This window comes from Channa argus, chromosome 7, assembly GCF_033026475.1.
Source record: "Channa argus isolate prfri chromosome 7, Channa argus male v1.0, whole genome shotgun sequence".
NCBI lineage: Eukaryota > Metazoa > Chordata > Actinopteri > Anabantiformes > Channidae > Channa > Channa argus.
The window spans coordinates 17,868,854-17,885,730 of NC_090203.1; the positions used below are offsets into that span (position 1 = coordinate 17,868,854).

At 37.5% G+C, this 16,877-nt stretch overlaps 1 protein-coding gene across 8 annotated transcripts in view; it reads right to left on the reverse strand.

The window, feature by feature from the left end:
- Positions 1-16,877, reverse strand: part of LOC137129937 (RNA-binding motif, single-stranded-interacting protein 3-like) — a 168,059-nt gene that overhangs the window by 59,031 nt on the left and 92,151 nt on the right. For all 8 annotated transcript variants that reach the window (XM_067509407.1, XM_067509408.1, XM_067509406.1 and 5 more), the window contains one exon: positions 10,380-10,438. In XM_067509407.1, coding sequence (XP_067365508.1) covers positions 10,380-10,438 — 59 coding nt within the window. The remainder of the gene's footprint in view (positions 1-10,379; positions 10,439-16,877) is intronic.

The window sequence follows — 16,877 nt, forward strand, 5'->3', positions numbered from 1 at the left end:
ATTTTGCTTTCAACACTGCATAAATCCAATAAATGTGTCAAAATCAAGTCTGGTCACGTATTTAATGAAAGCTGCTATTTCCCCTATTAAATGTGTTTTAACACGGAACATCAACAGAAACGGTGTTATAAGAGTAGCTCTTGCAATCTTGCTTTTGATACCAAAGATCCTCTAATGTAATATTTTGTGTATCTGTCCTTCTATATAGAATTGTATAAAATGTATTTAACGACTGTCTTTCAGTGAACTGTTGTGTTCCATAATATTCTCTGCACATGTACACATATTCATTACCATGTATTTAGGGATTCAGGAACCTTAGTTTTACGTGTTAAATCTACTGATCTCATTTGTCTGACATTTAATATTCAGCTGCATTGCATGTGTGTTCATTTAGTCCCTGTACTACACTAAATCTCTTGGTACATGTGGCTCTGCTATAGTGGTCAATACTGTATGCCTCTGCACCAGTGACATTAGGACACATTCTTTACATTTAATGTAGCAATTAAATTGATTCAGAGTCTTGTTTAAAGAAATAAAGATGGGGAGAGAGTGAAGTCCAGTCGATTTCACTGCTATAATCTATAGTCTTCTGCATTTTATGTGTGTGTGTATATGTGAACAGTGCATCTGTCAAACTGTTGATAGTCTAAGGATCTAGGTTTTGCCCTACAGGAAGCACCGAGGGACAAAAGGTCTGAAGACACACAAATTTCAAACTCATTTGAGGTACACCCTGTTTTACTGGGTCGCATGGAGAGGACCAGAAAAAGATGTCAAACCGACACAGAAGCAGAAATAAAGACAGCATGATTGACAGTTTGTGTTCATGGGTTTGTGGCATACAGCAAGTGAACAAAACTGAGACCCTGTAAATGCAAAAATGTTTTTTTATTGTGTGTGTACAGTGTGCGAGAAACTAATAAAAAGAGATATTGAACCACATGTGGAAAGCTGGAGGGGAAAAAACTGAAAGCACAGCAGCTTTGAAATTCGAGCAATTTTTGAGTAGGCTGCATTTTAACACAATTAAATGATCCACATTTCAAAAGCCTCACTCAGTACAATCCTAAATGTAAACATGTGAAGAATGAGGGAATACACTTCCTATCTTCTCTCTCTCTTTCTCACACACAAACACATTCTCTCGCTCTCTTCCTACATTCCTAACATCTGTTTTTGTCTGTCTGTCTTTTCCAGGATTTGGAGCTACACTCCATTTTGCTGATAAACAGATGATCTTTTATTGTTCAAAGGCGGAAAGCTGCTTTCACAGCAATATCTGCACTACAAATATTTATACTGTTGCTAATGAGAAACCCATAATTTTGCCAAAATAGGGTAACGCAAACACTTATGCAAGTTTTTAGTGTATTCTGAACACACAATATTGACTGCGACAAACACAGATCTATACACATCACATACACAAGATTTTAATGTTTTGTACTTTATCTGTATCCATCCAGTTTGTAAAACACAGCAAAACACTAACTAACTAACTCAGAATGTATATACAGCATTAATCACTAGTCTGTCAGGATGCTTTTATTTTTAAATAAAAATACTATTTTATATATAAAATCACAAAACTATTTTTTAAAAATACTATTTTTTGAAGAGCCAAACACGATCAGATCAAATTTCTGTTTATTATCGAGATCTATCAGCCTAAACTCAAAACTAATGACATATATGAAAGCTTCTAGAATTACTCATTTAGGGTACTTTATTTGTTAAGTACTTTAACAATTTTCATTTCCTATTGTAATAATTAAGCATAAAATTCCTTTTGGATTATTACATTTTTGTGTTGTGAAGGCAGCGGGGTGTTCCATGATATTGTAGTTTGGATTACAAGTTTTAATTTAACTCACCAATAAAAACCTGAGGGCTTAGTAGCCAATGTCAATTATCTGCATCCATCCAGGGTGTAAGACATACTGGTGTCTTAGGTGCAAACAGGAAATTCTGTTACCCACAGGTATAAATGTCAGATTGTGCCAGTTTACCTCCATCAAACCAGAAGCTTGAGATTTTAATCCTCAGTCTAACCTGGAGTTACTTTTCTGAGCGGCTCTTTTTACTTTATGACATTATTATGAAGGCTCATTTTAGATGTGTCCTTAGTATTACTGTACCAGAAAATTGAGTCCAGGTCTCTGGAGCCTTGTACATGCTTTTTAAATAAAATACTGAGTTGTTGGCATGTAATTTAGCTCCACGATGCACATTTTAGTTTGTGATCACATCCAAATGTTGTTGTGCTGGCTCTGGAAAGAAAAGATGTCATACCTATACACCAGACATCATTCCCCAGTTCATTTTTCCCCAGTTCCTCACCTTACTTACTCTCAAGCAGAAATCGATGTATTCTGAAAATATATGTGCCCTCGTCTCCAGGGAGGTTAGAGGTAAAATATTAGCGACAGGACACTGGCTCTGCTATGGGTTCATTGTCTTGCTCAAGGACACTTCAGTTGGGAGTCTGTTGAATCTGTTGAGTTTGTTGAGTGTGTTGGCCATGTCTGGCTTTCAATCTGATGGACAGTTTGCAAATTTACTTTAAGTGCTTCTGCCCTATATGTAATTAGTACATTTTTACATGACAATTACACTAAATGCTTTTTAACTTGAAAAAACATTAGATCTCATGCAGATGTAAATGATAGCTCTCTTGGGCATTATAATAAGAATATTTGAGTGCAGAAGAATTAAAATAATATCACTGAATTATGTAATCCTTCTCATTTGTGCCCTGCCTGTGCCCATCTGTGGCCTTATGATGACACTGAGATTAAAATTCATCTTGCTCATTCAGGCCTGACAAATATTCCACCTGTGAATGAAAAAAATAATTTACGAAGCACATTCGCACATGAATACACAAGCATATGTGCTCATAGACACAGCTGGAAGCAAAGATAAACATGAACACACACACGCACACACACACACACATGCACACACATATCCCAAGCGTCCATCTAATCTCATGAGCTCCCAGAGTTCTTGGCCTTGGGCCATTAGAATAGGCTAACCAAGTACAGAGGGAGGACGAGAGAGGCGGTGCAAAAGAGGAACTGAGGTGACGCAGTGAGTTGGGGAGAGAGGGAGAGTGAGTGGCAGGTAGAGATAGAAAGAGAGCAAGACTGAGAGGAGTAATGGGAGAGGAAGGGAGGGAGAGTGGTGGAGAACAGGCAGGAGACATGGAGACACTGAGAGGGAGGGTGCTTGTCTTTGGGAAATGGAAATCCTTTACAATCTAAAGTGGTTTCCTTTCCCATCCTTCCTCTATCCTGTGCTCTTTGCCCTATCCCTCCCCCCAGAGCCCCCAATCTGCTAACTAGAAAATAAAGGTTCTTTCTTCAAATGAAAACTAATTGAACAGTAAGTGTACTATCCCAATCCTCAGAAGAGTGTTTTAAACATATCTTTGCACTATACAAAAGAAGGAAACCAGAGAGAAACGTTTTGAGACAAACTGCAAATACTTCATTAAACAGAGAAGCTTTAAAAGCACACACACAAAAAAAATTCAATCATTACAAAATTGTTTGAATAATGAAAAACATCAGCAATTGAAATTTCTATGAGGTGTAAAGGTTTTCACATGACAACAGCAGAATTTATCCACCCATCTCTTTGTGTAGATGTCTCACGCTCTCTACCTCTCTTGTTTTTCTCTGCAAAATATTCTTGAAAAGAAGAGCCTGTCTGCTAAATCATCATTTTCAAAGCGTCCTTTTCCTTTTCTGTCTGCCCCAGGTAACCCCCCCCTCCCACCACCTCCCTGAGGCTCCTCCCATTCATCCTTTCCTTTCCAAGAGAACCCTTTGTGCCAATTTGTACTCTCTTAGTCACGCTAAGCACTTATCTTGTCCCCACAGAATGCCTCTGCAATCAAACCAACACTTATCCGGTTGTAAGGCATTCTAATGGCCGCCTGATAATGAAACTCCTTCATTGTGAGCTAACAGCTGGCTAAGAGATGTATGAAGTCTACATCGCAAGCTGTGAATTTGTTAATGAGGGATACAGCCTGTGAAAATCTGGTTCATGTTTCTTTATTTCTACCCATATGTAGATTTGTCTCACAGTAAAAAGACACAATCACTAAATCCTTTCTGACACAATCACTAGATAAATACAGGACACACAGTACAAATACACAAGATTCCAATCATCACAACAAACCTAAATTAATATTCCTCTGCATCAACAAACAAAGCCACTGTTTTGGTCTACACTTTGTGACTGCAAACCTTACTCCAGAAGGAGAAGGCTGAAACGTATAGTGCAAAAGGTGTGAGTTGTCATGTGGAATTGAACCAGCCAGAGGCTGTAACTGTCTAGTGTACGGCAACACTATATTAAGTTGGGAATCTACTATTTATGTCTGTGGCTACTAGTGTCATAATCCTGGCCCTGGACATTTGGTTTTTGCTCTCAATCCTCCTCTACCCCCCGATCTACTCACTCTCACACCTTGTCCTGTGTCAGTCTGTTCCCTCTCTTGCTCTCTTGCATTCTCTCCCACTCTTTTTCTCCAGCTTTACTTCATGTTTCCCAAGTCTTATTTTATAGTTCCTGGGTTTCCACTTCCTGTCTCTTAGTAGTTTCCACTGCCATTACCAATCCTTGGATGAATGATTACATTTGCAGTTTCAGACGTAAATGTCAACGAATAAAGCGTCTGTAGAAATCCACTAGGCTCCAGGTCCACAGCATCTATTATAAAGATCTTTTAACCGAATTCAAATCCATGGTTAAAGCTGCAAAGTCTCTCATTTTGCTGATCTTATTGTCTCTAATAAGCGGAAGACTAAAATTGTTTGAGATACTATAAATAGCCTGGTTTCCTCTCACATATCTATTCCTGTTTTTTCAGTTGATGATTACAATAGCTTTTTGTCATTTTTCTATCCACAAAATTGCTAGTGTCAGGGTAAGCATAACCCCCTAATCTCTCTTTCCAAACTGTTTCTAAACAGCAGCCAATATTAGATTGTTTTTGCCCATTTCCTTGCACAAACTAACTAAATTGGAGAGCAGCCTGAAGATATCTTCCAGCCCACTTAATGTTTAAGCCACACGTTTTTTGGAAATTGTCTTACGATGCATTGGCCCTGCTCTACTGCATTTTGTAAATTGTTCTCTGGTCTCCGGCTGTTTCCCCTCTGATTTTAAACAAGCATTTGTTCAGCCTTTGCCTAAAAAACCCAACCCTGACCCCTCTATTCCAAACACTAGAAGGTGTCCTGCTGTATTGGGTCTCAAATGTACATTCCTCCCTGAGAAATGTTCATGTTGTTTTTGATCAGGATATGAATCTTTATAATCAATGCTTTGACCGGTACATGTTTGTTTCACCTAAAAAACATTGCCAAACTTAGGTCTATTGTGTCACACTCTGAACTTGCAATGATTAGTCATGCTTTTGTATCATCACATCTTGATTATTGTAATTGTCTTTTCACATGTCTCAGCAAAATGGCAATAGAGCATCTCCAGCTGCTGCAGAATGCTGCTGCCAGGCCACTGACAAAAATCTCACAAACATTCTCACACCACCCCCATTTTAGCTTCCTCACATTGGCTCCCTGTTAGTTTTAGAATTAACTTTGAGGTTGTGGTTATTTCAGATATAGCCCCTTATGGTCAGGCACCTGAATACCTGTCTGACTTGCTTCATGCCCATGCTCCTTGCAGAGCACTCAGGTCTGCCCACCTCTGCCAATGTGTTGGCTGTGCCTCGCACCAGGCTTAAAACCAAGGGTGTTCGGGCTTTTGCTACTGTTGCAGATCGTGGAATGCTTTTCCACAAAAGTTAAGAACTGCTGCTTCAGTGGATATTTAAAAACAACTTCTCAAAACATACCTGTATAGGCTTTTCCCAACTCTGACCATAAACTGAAGAAGAATGCGTGAACTGTAGATAATCGGTTACTTTGATGTTGTACATTTGTCTTTGTCTGTTGTCAATGGTTGATGTGTTCTATTTTGGTTTGTTCTTATTTTATTACTTATGGTTTTCTACTTTTATTGTTTTCATGTGAAGCACTTTGTGAACTCTTTTCTGTGAAAAGGGCTATACAAATAAATTTTACTTACTTACTTACTTACTTCCCACACCTCATTAGGCCTAAATATTTTTACCTCTGCCGCTGTCTATTTAAACCCACAACTAGATTCACTCTCTGCCAGATCCTTGTATATTTCTTCAGAACAACCCCTGTTCTCTGGATTCTGTCTCTTGTTTTTGGTCTGAGGTTTGGTCAGTTTCTCATTCTAAGTCCTAGTCATATTTGTGAGTGCACATTTCAGGTTTGTTATTTCTGCTCTTAGGCATTTTCTGTGTGTGCACATTTTTGGTTTATGGTTTTTATCTGTTTGTAGTCCATGTTTGGTATGCTTGCATTTTTGGTTAATTGTTCATTCCTGCTCTTAGTCCTACTTTCTCACGTTCACTGTTGCTTTATTATTTGCATCTGCTTGTGGTTGCTTCCTGTAGTGTGTATTTGGTTCCTATATTTTCACGTTTGGTGTCCTTAGTTTTCTTTGTATGTAATTCCTTAGTTTATATATTTACATTCACATTTTGATTCTTCAGTTTGCATTTACTGTGGTTCCTCATTTTGTATTTAGGTCTGTATGTTGTTTTCAGTTACTAGCCCTATCTTCTGTTTTATTTCCCTTGCTTATGTTTAGTATTCTTGTTCAAGTGTAGTGTGAAAAAGATATAACCTGATTAAATAAAAGCATGATAAAATCGGTCTTCACAGTTTTGGCAATGTGAAATTAGCCCAATCTCCTCAAACAAGAAATTCCCCGATGCCCCCTATTACATACAGCTTCAGTTTGCTTCAAAGTTCAGTTTTGAGAAAACTTCCAAGAGTTCCAAGAGATTTTTTTAGATTTCTGATCTGATCATTAATCAACAAGACACCAAGTGTAAGCATGTGTCTAAAATTCATCTATCCTGTCTTTTGTGTTAGATGTTTAACTAAAGATAGGACTTGTAACATCAATTAACAAATTAGTACCTGACCAGACTAAGGTTGGTCTCATTATTGTTTAGCTGACCAACAAGAACCATGTTATCTGCCTACTTTTAAACGCCTATTTTGCCACCATACAACTGTAGCTTCTGCATTCTGGGTTTTCTGTGCATGAAATAATCATAAAGAAATAAACAAATGTGTGGCTGTGTTGTGAAACAGTGGCTCTAATGCCTTTATTACAGCTTTGTCTGATGATCTTGTCTACCACAGGTTCAATGTAACAGTGTGCAATTTTCACATTTAAAAAAATAGAAATATGCTCCAACTCTTTATGTGGAAAGGTGCAGTGGAACAGAACCAGCTGCAATGCCAGAGATATTCACTTTTCAAAGCATTTGAATGAGGCTCACCTTTGTGACCAAACGAAGAAGAGCAACAATATTTTCTTCATCAGTAAGAATTGCAGCATTGTTGATAATTGAAATTTGGGAACTATGATTACCTGAAGAGCTGTGCAGCGCACAGTGAAGTGTAACAAGCAAAATGAAGCTGTATCAGAGCAGAAAGATGGAGGACTGTGCATAGAGGACTGGTTCCAAGTCTTGCATTAGCACTTTAACATTAAGGTTTTTTTTGTCTTTTTGGCTTATCCTGGAAATTCAGGCTTGCCACAGCGGATCATTAGTCTGCATGTTGATTTGGCACAGTTTTTATGCCAGATGCCCTTCCTGATGCAACACTCCATAATTTCTACCAGGCTTGGGACTGGTACAACACAGCTGGGGTTGGGCTATTGGGTGTTTAGTGTCTTGCTCAGGGACACATGTGTTTGGGAAAGGTGAGCCGCGAACCCCGGACCCTATAGTCGCTAGTCAGCCACTCTACCAACTGGCCCCTGCACTGTAACATTAGGGTTATTGCTTTTACATAAAAATACCTAGAATTTTACTTTGAGCAAACAGTTTTAAATACTTTTCATTTAGCTTTTGCAGTTTGTAAGGTATATAAAGAGGCTCACATTTTACAATTACAGTATTGATGCTTCTGACCTCTGACATCATAGGGCAAATGATAACCTGGTACTGATCACATGACTCTCTTCAGTCATATATGTTCTATATTAGAATTATTAATATTAGCCCAGAATTTTTTATAATGTATTTTATTTACCTAACTCTGGGCAGAAATCAAAGAGACATGAACATAAACAATGGACATGAATTGTTCACACCCTTTTTTATACTTTCAGTCTACACTGTTGCACATGCAAATGTTCCACATGGACATACTATACGTCAATTGGGCTTTGGGTGTGGGTTATATTATATTTTTCTTATTGTCATCAAGTGCAAAAACAAACAACAAATTTATTTTATAGAAATGTGCTCCAGCACTTAACTCTTATTATGGAGAAGTGTGGAGGAAGCCCCCGGTGACACAGACTCACTGTAGAGCATTAGTAGCCATGAAGAGACATTTGCTTCTAAAAGCTCATCCTCTTGACCAATCAGAGAAAGGACATGATTTCTGCTTATTTGTAATAATGATAATAATAATTATTATTGTAAACATGATCTAATTTAATTACCCCAACTACCTGAAGAGGTGTGCAGAGTGCAGTGGAGTATAATGGGCAGATTCTGAGTCTTACATTAGCACTGGTTTAAGTTGCACAATGTAGCTTTAATAATAACCGTAAAAGAGCTGGGCACTGCAGATTTTAGCATTTTTTTCTAAGCAGGAGTATACAGTATAGTGTGTTTGCCTGGGAGACTATTTTTAGGTGCTGAAAATAACCCCCATTTTCATATATATTGTAAAGGGATAAATTATGTCATTCAGTGCAATGACTTTAGTTTTAAACTCCAATAACATTGGAGACAATTGAACCCATAGAAAATATGTCTTAGTAGGATCTGGGTTGTGTATTTTCATGCAATTGTTGACAAAGAAAATAGAAATATTGCCAGCCCTATTCTTTAAAGCACTAGAGCAGATAAACGGCTTGTTTTGATAAATATTTACCTGCTGGATGTAAAAGAATGTTTTAGATGCAATTTGATCTTCAATAAAATAGATATTATTTTACACTGAAGTCATAATTAGCAAAAAAAACACGAGACAAGCAAGAGACAAACAAGAGACTGCACGAATCTGATTCACAGCCTCCCTTTCAAGTAATACCCATAAAAAAAAATGGAAGAATAACTGATAATCATTACTGGGTTTATATAATATACTCCTTTTCCTTTGGTTACGCTGTGATGATATCAGGAAAGACATTTCAATATGCTTTCAGAGCTCAAAGCCATATTTAATTATATGATGCCAAAGCAGGTACTGGAATGATGAAGTCTGTAAGATTTATATACCTGCCCAATTACAGAGATCAGAGATAATAACTGAAGTAAAAAGCTTTTTTAGGGGGGAAATTCACTGAGGTTTGGTTTTCCCATTATAAAGTTAGGGCAGGCAGGACAGCAATCATTTACTCAAAAGTATTTAAGTTTAACTAATCAGAGCAGATGAAGTCTTAGAATATGCATTAACATCTCTTCCATCAGTATCAATCAGACTGTTTCCTTCACCCGCACATATTGAATCTCATATGCTGATTACAGGGCATTTGTACTGTTGTCCTGAACCATGTCAGAAAACCTTTGAGTGGAGGCCTGGCAGATGAGCAGCAATCATGCTGAACACATGCTCATGTGTGCCTCTTCAAAAACAGACTACAATCATATTGATTAGTGCTTTGTTCAAACCACTCCAGCAATCTAGCAGACTCTCATCAGAAGACACTTGAGTGAGCCTTGTTCACCACAGAGACTATTTGAAACACATTGTAGCAATACTATGGTGTTCTCCACTTTGATTTGGCCAATGACAGAAATACCAACATCTTATTTTCAAAAGCCGCTTAACTCACTGAGTACTGTATCATTAGAGTGAAATCCTGGAATCATCATCACAGAGAAACAAAAAAAGTTCTTTCATTCAGATTGATTAAATGATGACATGGTCATTATGGAGGTCAATGTTATTGTGTTGTATGAAGTGTAATTACATGTAACTGTAAGTAATTTATTCTAATAGGGTGTCACACTGTGTTGACAGACATTTTAACCCACTGTGAAAACGTATAGGTATTGAGAAATTGGAAATGAAAAAAAAGTACATGAGTGAGGAATACATAAAAGGAAAACCACTCCCCATAGTGCACTGATTGCTCTGCCTTTAAGCTGCCAAGTTCAATCAATTCTCAATTGATATTTTCCAGACTCAAATCAAAAACGGCGCTTGTGACATCTAGAGTGACTTTGCAAGGCAAGAGATAACTGTAGTGGATAAAGTCAATAGAGGCTCACTCACCTTTGCACTGATTGGTGTTCTTGTCCAGGATGGCCTTTGTGGACACAATCTTTCCATATCTGTAAGAAATAACAATGAAACATTCTGGTTAGCCGTTAAATGTGTTTTGCTTTTTACTACCTGGGGCAACGTTAGATAGTTGAATGTTAGCAATCTGAGTCTAATGCACTGGTAGCCTTGGCTTTAGGGGACTGTTAATACACCACTTTGTTCCAGAATCAAATATAAGTACTGAATATAAGCGATCCACTAAACAATGGATGGCTACAAAATCGTGTACAAAAATTCATAGAGAATAATAAGGCCCTGACAACTATAGCACAACCATAAAGTTCAGCACTGAACATTGCAAGCCATTGCATTTCATAAAGCTGCTGAAGATATGTTATAAGCATTAGAGTCCAGGCTCTGTTATCATTTTCTCCAGCAGACACACATGCACAGATGACATAGAAGGCAACTATCTCACTTAACACTATTAACGCTGCCAAATAAGCTAATCTTCTTAGGCTTGGGACCTGTTATGGAAACAAAAATCTCAATGCATTGGAGAAATTTCTAACCCCGGGAAAGTCCCTGGACAGTAGATCTTGAGCAATGAAAGGTCCTTGAACTTTTGTTTGTAAATGTTCTGCTTACATAGCACTTTTATCCAAAGAGCTTTGATGGAAATACTTCATTTTATTCTGACAAAACTGTTTAACTTCTTTCAGTTTCATAAGCAGTTCTATCAACAGTCTCATGGGATATTAATGAGTTCAAGTTTTGGCCCTGATTTTGTAAGCCTGAGTCTGAGTTTTTACAACACAACTTGATATAACAAAACCATTTTTGACCACATCCTATTTTAAAGGAGATAAATCAGTGATGGATTTCTAATGTGCAGGGCTTTAATAGAAACTCGCTTTGGATTCATAACAAGTTTGGACAATAATGCATACGCTATCAGGTTTTTGTTTCTGGTAATATGCTGTACATCTGACAACCATTTATAGAGAACCGCTGACGAGAACAGTATTTTTCATACCTTAAGTTACTATTCTATTTATGTAAAGAAAGAACTAGATTCTCAAAACGTGCAGTGTTGCAGATGACACACTACCCTACCGGTTGGCATGATTTTATAGAATATGTTGATGCAACCTTGTCTTTTTTTCTTATTACATAGAAAGAAGCAAGACTCTTTGCACTATACCTTCTCAATCTGTGGTCTCCACCAGAGAAATATATAAAAAAGGATCAGCTGCTCTTCCTGTAGTGACTTAATGGCTTGTGAAACTTCTAAGAATATGATTTTCTAAGGAGAGGTGTATTATACACTGTACTACACTATAGGCAAAAAGCTTTGGCAACAGGCAGTGTCTTAGCTGCACACGTGTGGGTGTAATTTACCTTCTTTTATGCCCATGTGGGCTCTAACACTCTGAGACAACAAGTACATCTGTTAGAACATGAACCTTGTAACACAGAAGTGACAGATATTAGTTCAGGCAGTTGGAAATGATTGTGAGACTATTAAGACATTAGGTCTTAACATTGTCATTTTCTTCCAAACGACAGATCACAAACTGCTGATAATCACTGAGTATATACACTATACCAGCCTGCCTTACCCTTGTGTTTGCCCAATACTGAAACTGTTTAACATCCACCCCCCTAAGCTGTCTGTGTGTTTTGATTCCTTCTCTGACTGCCTTTGCCTCAGCCTGCCCTATTTTTACCTTTGTCTTGGCAAATTGTCTACCTCTTACTGAAGGTTTACTTAGTTTTTTAAACCACACCTTTACAGATTTAACCCTAACATCTCTAACCCCACCAGTACCCTTTACACCTTTAACCTGACTGTGAAAATCAAAAGGTAAAGTTTACCTCTCTGCATCTTGAGTCCTGGATCTGGACTATGTATTTAAATGTATCAAAATGCACAAAGAGGGGGCATTACTAGTAGTGCTAGTGAATGTTTTATTAGACTGCATTAAATTCAGCAGGATGTAAGGAATATGCTAGTAATTAAGTATATAGGTTAATATATGGTGACTTATAGGGCTCTTGCATAAATATATTGCTATCCATGCAGGTTTTGTGACTATTTGTTAATATGCATTTAATGTTAGTCAGAGAAATGAGCTTTCTCTGATAATCTGGAAATGTTTTTAGAATTATATGATCTGAAATCTAACTGCATGCATCAGTTTTTTTATGAACAGGACGAAAAGTTTGACTTATTATATGTCCTGCAAACCATGCTAAAAAGACCACAATGGTGAACATTGTAAACTGAATACTATCTTACTTTATTTCTTCAGATATTGGCAGTATTTAAATTGTATTTTAAACAATGTTCATACCGACAAGAAATGAAATCTTGGGAATTATGTTTTTGGTTCAACTTCAATATGCTTTCACAGGGTTGGGTTCAAGTTTGAAACTAAAAAGCTTAGTTACACTAAAAAGGACACACAAAATTGAACAAAGTACAATACTGCCACAACTTCTTGGGATGTCCACAAGAGAATCTACCTCATCACAGTTACATTTTCTATATGTGCTTCTATCTTTCCAGTCTGTCTTCATTTGTTTTAAATTCCAACCACAGGCCTCAGAATACAGCCACTACGGTCTCATAAATGATGATAATAACCAGACAGCAGTATGGCACCCAATCCGCAAGAAGGCCCTATAAGAAATATAAGAGACAGACAACCTCCATACCTCTATCTAACTCTGTTCTCTCTGCCAACTTTGAAAGTCTTCTGTCCATTTTGCTACCTTACTCATTCCTAAGTTTGACGCCTTTGCCTCTCTCTTTGTCTTCTTTCTTTATTTTTACTTTCATCCTACTTCTATTCTCTTGCTCTCTGTTCTCAGAAAGAAGTTAATAATGTTCCTTATCAGCCCTGTCTTTCAGTTCTCCTGAAAAAGAGGGGAACAAGAAACTGACAAAAAAAAAATACAGAGAAATAGGCTGAGAAGGTATGAGACGAGAGAGATTGAAACAGAAAGCTTGTATCGCAGAAATCAGCCAGGATCACTGCCTGGCTCAGTGGATGAGACTTTTTAATTAATGTTTTAACACTGCTGCACAACAACTGACTGGCTGGCCGAGTGACTTTAAAACAGACTGATAGATTGACTAGCTAGCTGACTGGCTGATGGCCTGAGGTGAGGGATGGAGGTATATTCCCTCTTCCCTTTTAGAGTGAAAAAGAAGAAAAAAAATGGATGCCAGGAAGGAGGCAAATACAATAGGCTTACATACAATGTAGAAAGTTATGCGCAGAGAGGGTTAAAAAATGCAAGGGAAAAAAAGGGAGATACTCTGAGGAATAATGAATAGATGAGGAGAGGGAGAGCAGTCAGTTAAACGATAAAAAGAGACATTGAAGGCGGGGAGGGAGCCAGATAGTCAGGGAGCGATGGAGAGATAGTAAGAGGTGTTTAATAAAGAAGAGATCATTTAGTTGTCACCATCAGGAGAGCCTCTGTCAGCCAACTGCTTCCGTCAGTGAGAAGAAGAGAACAGAGACTAGCTCGCCTGACAGCCTCACATCAAATTCTATTGGGACAGGAGACTTTAGAAATAAAGACAGAAAAAAGACTTAAAAAGGCTGCTATCACACATAACACGACAGCTGAGCAGCATATGATCTCAAAATTGGAAGAGAAAAAATCACTCCCGTTTTTTAGAACATTGCACAATTTTCAAACATTTTCCAGCAATTTATGGTATTTTTAAGGTATTTATAAATCTAGAGATTGTGACAGGCTGAAGTCAAATCTGATTTGTTTGTCTAGATGTTTTTTTACAAAGTCATTGCTGATGAAAAACAAGGTCTTTAGCCTGCGGTTTGGGGAGCAATCCAATGGCTGCAGACGTGAAAAACAAGGCAGGACTAATCGCCCACACATATACGCAAAGACAAACACACAGCAGATGCAAACACACTGCAGACGCAGATGCAAGGCAACATCACAGATCAAAACACCAAAGCAGTAATCACACACATTGCACACACACCATCTGGCAATAACCAGCTCTTTGTTTACTTTTGCCTCTGTGTGATTCTAACTTGTGTGTGTGTGTGTTTGCCCGCGTAAACACCTAGAGTGCATGTGCGTGTGTGCGCCTGGACACGTTTGAGCACACAAATGTATGTGTGGGTGCAAATCCTTGCAGTTACCTGTGTTTGAGGAGTGAATATGAATGCATGACAAAGATCTCATGCACCGTTGGTGTTTTGGCAGGTTGATCTTCCCGGCAGAAAAGTGAAACATTTCCAGACTGTGTGTTCATTTGTATGTGTGTATATGTTTGTGAAAAAGAAAGAGAAAGTGAGAGAGCAGAAGATAAAGAGAGAGGTATCTGGCTTGACACATTATGAATTCTTGAAATAATACGTGTTTTTTTTTCAGAAAGTGGAAAACAAATACAGCATATGTAAGTTTAACGTGTGACTGGGTTTTTGTGTGGGTTTGTTATCAACACATCAAAGTGTGTGACGTATAAATCCACATGTTTTTTCTCTAGTAACACAATTTAGCTGGACTGAAAAACAAAATAAGAGGAGGAGAGGTGGGGAGAGGAGAGAAGGATGACGCCACGGCCTTAGGGAAATGTCAAATTACAACAACACAGCACATCCAAAATAGTGTCTCACTCTGGATTTGACCCAGTGCTAAAGTTCCATTTTATCCAGACAGCTACAACAATGTGCGATTGTGGTGGAGAAATGGAAAGTATTGATATTAGATCAAATGACAAAGAAAGGAGTTTGAGAAGAGCATGCAGAATGTCCTGTTCTGTGTTCAGGTTCCAACTGGAAGCGTTTCATTGGTTCCAGCAGAGGCCTGGCGCTTGTGAAATAACATCGCCCTGCACTTGACCCAGAGTACGTGATTTGTTTCCACTGGATGTTCATCACGAGAATTTTCCAACAAGCTTGACAAAATGATCATGAAGATCTCTAGTGCTGTAACCTTATCACCTTTAGAACTATGTATCTTTTTTTTTTTAATTTTAAAATGCAGAAACTTATGCGAGAAGTGAATAGGGGTGAAAACTATTCAAAGTGCCCATGTACTGTATAGAGTAAAATCTGCTAAAATTTGGTTGTCAGGTTAAAATGTAACTTAATTTATGGGGGGTCTCCCACATTTATTACAAAGCAATTTATGATTACAACACCAATAGACACACAATCAGAACACGGACCACATTTACTGTAATGTCCTGTGCTGTGCCAATGCTTTTTATTTTTTCCTCTTGAATTGAAATGTAAAAGGAAAATAAAGTGCTTCATTCTCCTACTGAGAAAACTGCTAAACATTTTGAGAACCTGTACTTACACAATGGTACTATTCATAAACTAAAGTATGTGGATAAATTCATGTGAGGTTTTGAGTGATGTTTCCAAAAACGAGCAAAAGCTATTTAGAAAAAAATCTGTAAATCGGTATATATTTTTTTTGATTAACAGTTTAAATCTTCCTGTTCCACCATCATACAGTGTCAGTGTCAGCCCACCATCTTTACGTACATTCCTGTTTGAGCCACAATAATTATCACTCGTGGTTTGCCTCACACAGCTGCTAACCAATAAACCCATAGAGATTGGAATTATTGTCTTTGGTAGAGAATTTTAATACAATTTTTGTATGTACGTAGATTGATTGACTGATTAGTTATTATTGTTATTATTATTATGACTATATTTTTTTATTAATTATCCTACATATAACATAAAACACTTAACAAGACCAAAATGCAATATATAACATATTAAAAACAAAGATTAGAAGTAGGCTACTTCGAGACTATTTTTCTGTGTATCGTGAGTTATAGACTACTCACCACACCCTAGCTAAAAAAAATCTCTGTATTCTTGACTTCATACAAATACTCCAAAGCTCCATGAAACAGTACCAAAAGAGAAGAATGCCTTTCCATAGTTGTGTTGGTGGTAAGTCAGTCTGACAGTCTGACTTTCCCCATGACAAACCTTTTAGGACTAGGTACTTGTCTTCTTCAACATATGGAAACTCCTTAGAACATTTGCCTTGACTAAAGTTTAGAGTTTTTCAATAAGAGTTGCAAAACAAACAGAAAAGAAAACTGAAAATGAAAGTATTTACCTGACTGTTGAGATTTAAGGAGGAATGTCAACACGAAGAAAAAAAAAAAGTTTCTGTGTGTCTGTTCGTGTGAAGCGTTAATGACAGTCCTCAGAGGCCCCTCACAGCATCCGATCTGTAGTTTCATTGTTTTGTGCACTGTCAACCTATGGATGCTACCATCTAAGTGTCTGCTGAATAACATATACACACATAAACTACACACACACATAACTTTTACATCTCCATATATATATGTATACACATTATACTGTATATATGCATAGTGTCAGGAAAAGGTTTAGAAACACAAAACATTTGAAAACAATTCATTTTTAAGCATATCGAAGCACAGAATAATAGTCAAACCTAATTTTCTTAGTAAAC